This window comes from Notothenia coriiceps, unplaced genomic scaffold (genome assembly GCF_000735185.1).
Source record: "Notothenia coriiceps isolate Sejong01 unplaced genomic scaffold, NC01 NC01_scaffold00037250, whole genome shotgun sequence".
In the NCBI taxonomy this organism is placed as follows: Eukaryota; Metazoa; Chordata; class Actinopteri; order Perciformes; family Nototheniidae; genus Notothenia; species Notothenia coriiceps.
Genome location: NW_011369951.1, coordinates 14025896 through 14035690, shown reverse-complemented (window position 1 = coordinate 14035690; position 9795 = coordinate 14025896). Strand labels below are relative to the sequence as shown.

Below are 9795 nucleotides of genomic sequence, written 5' to 3'. Positions count from 1 at the left end.
TGACAAACGGCTCGGGCCACGTTTGCGCGCACAAATTGAAATAAGTTAATAATACATTTACATAATGTAGTTCCCGTCTTTTAATCCGTTCTTAAATTTAAACAAAATAATTAAATTGTAAAAAAATTTATAATAATAAAAAGAGGTCGCGTCACCGGGGAGGTCTAGACCGCGGGATCCCGCGGCGGATCCAAGCGGATCACGGTTCCCGGCCGGGACGTGGTGTGTGTGTGTGTGTTGGTGTGATGTGTAGTGGTGTGTGTTGAGGTGTGATGTTGTGTGTGTGGTGTGTGTGTGTTGTAGTGTTGTGTGTGTGTGGTGTGGTGGTTGTGTGTGTAGTGTGTGTGTGGTGTGTAGGGAAGTCAACACGACACAACAGGTCAGTCCCCCGCGGTCTACTCGCAGGACAGACGAAACCTACACTACATTGGAAGTCCCCTTCTTCTGAAATAGGTGTGTTAACGTAAAGACATAATTCATACATTGTCATAATTACGTCTTAAGAGGGTCGAAACGGAAGATTAAAACCTAAAACACTTGTTCCACTTACACCTTAGTCTTATATTGTTATTATAATATAAGTCCCCCTATGTACTCCACGACTTGGAGACTAGAATGGACAACGGTCCAGCGACTGTAAAGTAGGTTCCTTCTCTTGACTTAGGAAGGAGACGAGCAGAGTAGCCAGACAGGAAGTTGTGTAGACTACCGGAGCTGAGTACTCCCTGGGTGAAATTTGTGTGTGTGTGTGACGGTGTGGCGTGTCGTTGGCGTGTGATGTTGTGTGTCGTGTGCTGTGTGTGTGATGTGTTTTGTGTTGTAGAGTGGGTGGCGTGGTCCCAAGTGGAAGTACCTTAAGTAGCGTGAGGAGTCCATTCAACACAAAATACTTTGTTGGTAGTGGATGGTGTGAGTGGAATGTCGTATGAAACTGTACACACAACACACACACTATCACACCACTACACAACCACACAGCAGCATACAACACACACACACACACACACACACCCACACCACCGACAACACAAACACACCACACACACACCACACACACAGCACAACACACAACACACACACATCACACAAATGATAAGTGAAGCCGGAGACGCGACCATGAAAGACACAGGAAGAAGCAGACACGCTAACTGTTTGACTGACTTGAGATAGACAAACAATCGGTCTTGGGTGACCTATAGTCTGGTGTATATTCACATAGTATATGAGGGTGTGTGTGTGTGTGTGGTGTGTGGTGTGGGGTGTGTGTGTGTGTGTGTGGGTAATGTGTTGTGAGTCCGTGTATGTTGGAAGTGTGATGTGTTTTGTTGGTGTTGTGTTGTGTGTGTTGCTCGTGTCTGTCGTGTCTAACACTGTGGAGTTGTCAAACACACTGAACAGCGATGAGTTTATCGTTGGTGGGCGTCTTCATACTTATATCAAGTCAGCAGCATCTCGGAGGAGATAGGCGCACGATGTGCTCAGTGTGTGTGGGTCTGACACAAAGCTGTGTGTGGTGTGTGTGTGGGTGTGTGTGTTGTGTGCTGTGTGTGTAGTGTGTGTGGTGTGTGGAATACGTAAACATCTACACTCTCCTTACAACGAAGAGAGACTAAACTTTTGTTGTCCTGAAAATAAAATAAATTTTGTTTCTGTCACAAAAGGACAAGGACACTCAGATACGAAGTCTCCACCCCCCCCCCACCCCATCGGCGGCACTACTTCTGCACCTAGCGTGATATTGAGCGAAGTATACTTTATAGTTTGGACAGAGAGCACTCTAGACTTCCGTCTTGTGCCAGCAAGAAGTTTAAGGAGCGCTATGGTGGGTGACAACATTGGCTTGTGTCGGAGTTGTTGGATAATAGTGCATTTATTTACATAATCGAAGACAAAATCAGATTACACTACTAACAATGTTTCTGTCGAGGAAGAGGAGGAGAAATCCCGACAGATGTGTATATCTCTATTCAATCTACGTACGTTACTACAGGACGTCTTCAGGTGGTTAGTTAGGGACGTTGTGACAGGGGAGTGTCTACGCCTGTGCTACACAGTAGATCAAAGGAGGGGTCACCACCTATTTCCTTCATGAGAAATATGAATTAATTATCAATCCGTAGCTAACCTGAAGGAAACAAATGCAAGGTCACTGTAGTGATAATCCCTGACGCAGCTCGAAATCTCGTCCTTTTTAGGGATATGAGCGAGCTACATAAGGAGCTGTCTATATACGCTATAAGGGCTGAACGATTGGGTTTTCGGATAAACTATAGAGAATTGCCGCTGCAGGTAAAGACTGACTGATGGTGGTGTGAGGGGTGGGCGCGTTAGGAAATAGGAACAATAGGGTGGAAAGTAATTGTCTGGTGAGGGTATAAAGAACAAAGATAACTATGTGGTATTACACATTGGAAGGAGTTGCCTTCGTCTTAGTAGAGCGCGCGAGCCTGGTCCAGCGTAAGTTGCACGGTAGGCAGAGATCTGTGAGGCCGCGGGTCTGCATGCTACACTATAATGTATATTGGATTTGATACTTGTGAAGACAGACTATTAATCCAACGACATGTTCAGTTCGAAGTCAATTAAGTGTGGGACACATATATCATCTGACACCTAGAGCGCGCCGGAATGATTCGGACTGAGTCCACCAGTGTTTGGTAGATCTCTCGAGTAACCTTTTGTGGAAACCTTTCCCGCTCGTGAAAAGTATTCTATGGTAACCGTCCACGCTAACCTAGTTAAAGACAATAGTGAGAGGATAGTACCCGGGAACACTAACCAATTGTTACGACCGTGTACACCTCGTGTCGTGAAAGACCTTACAATCCACACCTACTGACTGTGGACGTTCTTCTTATATTTTCCTTTTTTCCTCCGAAACGCTAAAAAAACCTACGGTAGTAGAATTTTAGCGCTAAATTTTAGCAATTAGCAAGTCGGGATTAGTGATACGTTGGGAGTCCGAAGGATAACCATCGCGAAAGTTGTCACAATGCACTCCTATTCGATTCCCCGCCCGTAGAGATTCGCACCTGGTTAGTCTGTCTGACCCGCCGAGATACGCGAGAAATCATTTTCATTTTTTTAATAATCGCAATTTATATGAGTTTCATGTTTTATTGAACGATATGTGTTATTCTGTAAATTTATGGAGAATCCATTTACTTTCCCTTGTATAATCAACTTACATATTGAATTAACCTGCATAAATTGCGAGTAATATGGAGAACCTACTGGTGTAATCCCAAAAGGGCTGCTAGTAGATCTCTTCTTTTATCTGGATATTAGCATAATACAATACCCAACATGGATATTTACACCATGAAATATATGAAACTACTCCAGGAAATGACAACACAAATCTGAGACGTTTGAGAGGGAATTTCGAAGTGATCTGTTTGTTTCGGATATTTACTCGTTCGTAGAAAGTTAATTATTATAGTTTGGGGAGTACTCTGCGACTGTCGAACATATTAGGAGTGTAAATAGTGATATCTGCATGATTTTGTTATACGGTCTAAAAAATGACGCTATCTATTCAACTGACAACACAACGGTCCGTATCACAACAACATACGAACTCCGTCATAAGTATGCCCTTATACCAAGTAATAAATCGAAGTTATAATTTCACCGAAGTCGACTCGACCAGAAAGTACCACTTTTCCCCTTAATCGTTTTCCTCGATTCCCCGTACGATGGGCGCTGTAAGTGATGAAAGTGGGGGATGTTGACTTATCAGGCGCCCGCAGCTCACAGCCAAAGTGAGAGAGAGCCTCCGAGCTAGCAAGAGAGAGAGAGAGAGGGCGCGCATCGGTCCCGCGTATTGTTGTTGGATTGAGGCTGATAACTACAGCTCAGTGAGGTAAAGGACTCTGAGTGTTTAGATAGTTCACTTTAGTCTAAGTTATCTCAGTGGGTCTCAAACGTTTTGATCACAATTTATGTAAACAAATATTTCCAAGGCACGCCTTTATAATTATTAGGATAAATAAAAACAGGTTTGAAATCATTCCAATGTATACTATAGGACAGTAAGCCAAAAATATCGTTTAAAGTTGGAGATATTAAAAAAAATGCATGAATAAATAAATGTTAACTAGGTAAAATAAGATATGAATGAACAACAAAAATAAAATATGTTACATGTATTTGTTATTGGCTATGGTAGGTTATGTTCACATACTTATTTGGTTATTAAAATGTAAACCGATCTTTTTCATATGGGTGTTTAGAGTTGTACCCCTATATCTAGTCTCTAGTAATTCTGCTCAAAGTGCACCAGATTGAAGCATTTTACTTTAAAATGTTAAAACAAATCTTTCCGGAGGGGGCATACCCCCGGACCCCCCTAGAGGATGTGACGTCCACCCCCCAATTAAAACATGTTCATACAATAATGAATATATTTGAAACCTTCTTTATGTATATAACCAATGTCAATACGTTTCAGTTGTTGTAGTGTATTGGTCTTTTGTAGAGATTTTTCATTTATTCTTTATATATTCTATTGTGTATTTCTTGGAGGGGGTATTGCACATATCAGTGTGCTGTTCTGCAGAGGAGAATGATCAAACTCATTACTGTAATAAATGCACTATCGTTGTTTGAATTTCTCATTTTTGGTAATACACAACATTAAGAAATGGCACATTCTCCTTGTTTTTAAGGAATCAACTGAATTTCATTACAGAAGAGCTGAAAGACCCATTCAGGTAAGACACATAAGTTAAGTCTAAACTGTTTTTTTTTAAATTGCAAGTAGGTAATGGTCATTAAACAAAAAGCAGCATTTCCTTATGTACTGTATGCTACACACTCATTGCACATGAGTAAATATTTTCTGTCAATTCATCTCAGGAACTTGCCATTGGCCATCATCATTGGGATCCCTTTGGTTTCTGTGTGCTATGTGCTGGTCAACGTCGCTTACTTCACTGTTCTGAGCCCCACTGAACTGCTGTTATCTCCAGCTGTTGCCGTGGTAAGAACCATAGATGGTTGCCTTGGTTATTGAGAAAATGAGATCCAAAGAGTTTAAAAAAGCTTGTAATGACTTATTAGCTGTGTGGTGTTAAATAGGGAATTATTTTTTGAGGATTTAGACCTGCCTGTATCCAATCGTTTTTCCACATATACAGTACTTTGTAATTCAACATGTATCTTTTCAACTTTTTTTGTATTGCTATTTTATTGCTATTGAGATGTTGACATTTTAAATGTTTATTTTATTGTCTTTTAATTTGATTGTACATTGCCATGTCTTTTTATGCTGCAGAAAAACAAAACAGACCCAACTTTGGATCAATAAAGTACTTCTTATCTTATCTTATAATCTTACTGTATGTAAATGTGAGATTTAACCTTAGTAACAGCTCAGTATTTGTTTTTTGTGCTACACTTTTGTTTCTAAAGGATATGTTTTGGCCTCCTTAGACTTTTGGAGACAGAGTCCTTTACCCTCTGTCTTGGATCGTTCCGCTCTTTGTTGTCTTCTCTACATTCGGCTCTGCCAATGGAAGCTGCTTCACCGCTGGCAGGTAAAAAAGACAACTGTCACAACATTTATGAAACACAGAAGCAAAATGAAAACATTGTTCTGTCTGTGTGAATCTATGTGCTGTGCATATTTAAGAAGGAAAGCACAAGTAAACAGAGTTCAAAACGTGACAATACTGATGTGTATTGGATGTGGAAACACTTTGACAGTCAAGAAACAAAAACTCAAGAAACTCCAAGAAGAATAAACAACTGAAAAACAACACATTTCAAATTCTCTTTTTTCACAGACTGGCCTATGTGTCTGGTAGAGAGGGTCACATGGTGAAAATCTTATCCTATATAAGCCTGAAGCGCTACACTCCAGCTCCTGCTCTCATATTCAATGTGAGTCTTGCATATTTTATCAGACCCCTTGTACTTTTCAATTTGGTCTTACATGGTCATCTGTCTTTTTTCAACATCTGCATGGTGGTTCACACTGTATTGAGTACAGTTTTAAAATGATGTAAGCCTCTTAAAAAACGTTCTGTAATTTTGAAAAAAGGCTACATGATTGTTGTATTATTCAAATGTATATAAATAATGTATTGACTGTGTTGTTTCCATTCAAGTAAACAATATATTTATCTGTTTGGTTTCTCTCTGTTTTAGGGTATTTTGGCTAGTATCTACATTATCCCATCAGACATCAACACCCTCATTAACTACTTCAGCTTTGCTCAGTGGGGGTTTTATGGTCTGACAGCACTGGCTCTCATCGTCATGCGTTACACCAGGAAGGAGCTGCACAGACCAGTGAAGGTGAGGCTTAAAGTGTTTTAGGATATATTTTTAACCCTCCTGTTGTCTTCGGGTCAAATCTGACCGATTTACTACTTTCATCAATCATAACTTTTTTGTTTTACATTCGATTGCGTTAAGGCTTTATGATATCCTTCACAGTAGACATTTGAACATATAAAATTGTTGATCACCACTTTCATTACATTTTGGATGATTTAGTCAACTTTGTAACACCCATGGTGTTCCCCGTCAAAAATGAAGAAAAGGAATTAGTAACCATACGGATCAGATAAAACACACACACACACACACACACACACACCACACACACACCACACACACACACACACACACACACACACACACACACACACACACACACACACACACACACACACACACACACACACACACACACACACACACACACACACGTTCTCTAGATGTGTTCCCCCCCTTATGTGCCCATCCCCCCACATGGATCACACCTGGCACACGCAATACATGTTCAGTGTCTATTCTTTGTATATTTACTGCAGTTTTTCATGTATACCAGTAGTCTGATACAATATGTACAGTTTGAAAGGGTGTTAAATGAAATTTGGTGATGATTAATGGTTTTTGTGTTAATGTAATAGCAGTTAAAACAGGACCGGTCAAATTTGACCGCGAACACCAAAGTAAGGGGAGGGGGGGAATAGGAGGGTTAAAGCTCATCTTTTATTGGGTTTTGACTGAACAAGTTTACGCATTCAGGTGCTTTGTTAATTTAAATCTCGACAAATACATTCAAACGACAGCAAAGTGAAAATAATGTTTAGTGAGGTGGTGAATTTCATTTATTTTAACGTGAATTTGGGACAAATAAAAAATATAGGCCTACCTAGAGAATTGCACAAAAAATATCCAATGTATAATACTTCTCATATTTACTGGGAATTTCAAATACCAGGCCCAAGAATAAAGACAAAGTCTGCATTTTATTGAGATAGTTTTGTCCAGATAAATACTTCTCAATAGCGCGTTGAATACATCATGTATGGAGGTTCAGAACAACTTTTGCATAGCTTTTTTTTTTTTATCTCAACCCTGTGCAAAAGATCCTAGTTTGGTATTTTTCTTGGTATTATAAATAAATAAAAACTTGGTTGATTTTTGTTTTTCATAGGCTAAACATGTATTATGAAAGTGACCATTCGAAGCTATATACATATTTTAGGGGAAATAAACCTCTATTTAGCAAAACTTTTCAATTATGCCAGTAATATTCAATCTTTATAAGGGAGTTCAGTTGGGTTTCACAGGGCTTAGAAGTACAGGTTAAGACTATAAAGTGGACCTTGTGTAATTTTGTGATTACTTGTAGGTGCCGATTTTCATGGCAGGCCTAATGGTGCTGGTGTCCTGCTACTTAGTCCTGGCACCCATCATTGATAAGCCAGAGCTGGAGTACCTCTATTGTACTATCTTCATCGTCAGTGGACTTTTCCTCTACTACCCTTTCGTCCACCGGAAGGTCAACTGGGCACGCAAAATCATGAGTAAGTTGACTTTTTACAGACTCATTATTTCATGACCATCAGTTTAGCCTAAACAACAACCGAATGCAATTCCGTTTTTATGTTGTTCTGATGTCATTTAAACCTCCATTCAACTACAGGACCCATCACCATGCATCTCCAGCTGCTGATGGAAGTAGTTCCTCCAGAGAAAACTTAATGAAAAGAGACAGAATTAACAACGAGCTCAACTTCTGCTGTTTGTCATGAAACATGTTAAGGCTGTTATTTTTGAAGCAGCTATGCACTTTGAACCCAGAGTGGATCACAACTAAACAATCACAGCTGACCTCTGTTGTACGGCTGCTTTACAACACTAGCAGGAGGTGAGCGGTGATCATTAACCTGCTTACAGGTGTAACATGAAACCATGGGTCATTTTGTTTCAGGGACGAAAGAAGAGGATTTGTGTTTCTAGAGATAGTTCTTTAGGAATACATTTGCTGTAATTATAATTTACTTAGAAGTACAAGACATTTAAAGTAAAGTTTATAGGAGTTTGTGAGCTGAAGAATTTGACCATATTGGCATATTCTCATGATGCCTCTCTCCACATGAACAAATAAATCACTGACAAAGTCTTTTTTTAACATAAATAAACAGCATAAATCATTAGTAACTGTGTTTAACATTTCTTCATGTAAGTAATGTAGAATGCACTTTCTCTTGGCAAAAGATCACTTGATTTAGAACTACTACAGGATTTAGATATGCATGAGCTACTCCTGCGGTTGTTAACTGAAACGAACATGGTTTAAAAATACTCTCACTTTTAAGTGCTGCATTGTGCTAGCTGGTGTTTATTAAATGTATTAATCGTGTTGCATAAACTGGACATGCAGTCAAGCAAATATTCCTACTGTGTTTTACTAACCTGAGCTCAGTGTGCTTTGTGAAGATGTATGCACTCTGTCAAGTATGAACTCACAAAGTATGGATACTAGGTATGTTTTGTTAAGGAATATTATGGAATATACAGTATTATGAACATCATCATGTAGACTTATAAAAGGGTAACTACCTTTGGATGATTATGTTTACGGCCACAGTTCTGAGTAAGAGGGATACGATTTGTGATGACCGAGGTCTCAACTGTCCACCAGATGTCAGTACAGCATTGTTAAACAGAACAGTAAAGGCATGGCGTGTCTCTGTGCTATCGTTATGATACAGTAGTAATATATTATGCATTAACGCATGAATATTTAATATTTCCAATAATATGTAATATTACTTTGATGTCATTGTGAGTAATAGTAGTCAAATGGTGAAGATGGGGACCACTATAGTCCTTACTGTCGTAATATGTGAACACCACCTAGGACGGCATGAGGAAATCTAAGTAAAAGTGCCATGCCCTGGCCATACATTGTAGGTTAATGCTGTGTTCAAAATCACAGATATGATTCATTTTTACTACTGCAGCTGCACTGACAGAGAACGTTACTGTAATGTTTCATGCATATGGATAGGACAAACTACGTTGTCATATAGAGTAAATTGCTAGTATATCAAGAAAAGCTTGCATAAAGTGCTGTACGACATACTGGTATTTTAATAATATGGCAATTAACTTTGTTTTTGGAAATTCTCAATCTTTTTCTCACATTCCACTGTAAAGTATGAGTTGTTTCATAAACAAAAACTGCATTTGGTCTTTGTTGCCCTCTAGTGGCACACAGTCTTTCCATACTAAGTACATCTTTTATATGAAATCCAGTGGTGTAAAAGTGAAGAATGTATACAGTGGGTGCCACTTAATCCACATTGGCTGTGATGAATGAGAGAACATGTTCAAGGACTCTGCTCAGCATCCTCTGCCAAATTAGGTTGGAGCTGTTTTAAAGAAACAGCATGTTGGTTGTGTTGCCTGGCCTGTTGCATTTGGCTCCTTTTAGACATGCACGGTGAAGAATGCAGAATCAAGTCAACCGGTCACAAAAACACTGAT

General features: G+C 39.4%; 1 protein-coding gene across 2 annotated transcripts in view; it reads left to right on the top strand.

Moving 5' to 3' along the window:
* Positions 1 to 8855, top strand: part of slc7a9 (solute carrier family 7 member 9) — a 16163-nt gene extending 7308 nt beyond the window's left edge. For both annotated transcript variants that reach the window (XM_010796399.1, XM_010796398.1), the window contains exons 7-13: positions 4671 to 4715; positions 4861 to 4984; positions 5437 to 5540; positions 5790 to 5886; positions 6154 to 6303; positions 7652 to 7826; positions 7946 to 8855. In XM_010796399.1, coding sequence (XP_010794701.1) covers positions 4671 to 4715; positions 4861 to 4984; positions 5437 to 5540; positions 5790 to 5886; positions 6154 to 6303; positions 7652 to 7826; positions 7946 to 8004 — 754 coding nt within the window. In that variant the 3' untranslated portion in view covers positions 8005 to 8855. The remainder of the gene's footprint in view (positions 1 to 4670; positions 4716 to 4860; positions 4985 to 5436; positions 5541 to 5789; positions 5887 to 6153; positions 6304 to 7651; positions 7827 to 7945) is intronic.
* The last annotated feature ends 940 nt before the right edge of the window (positions 8856 to 9795 follow it).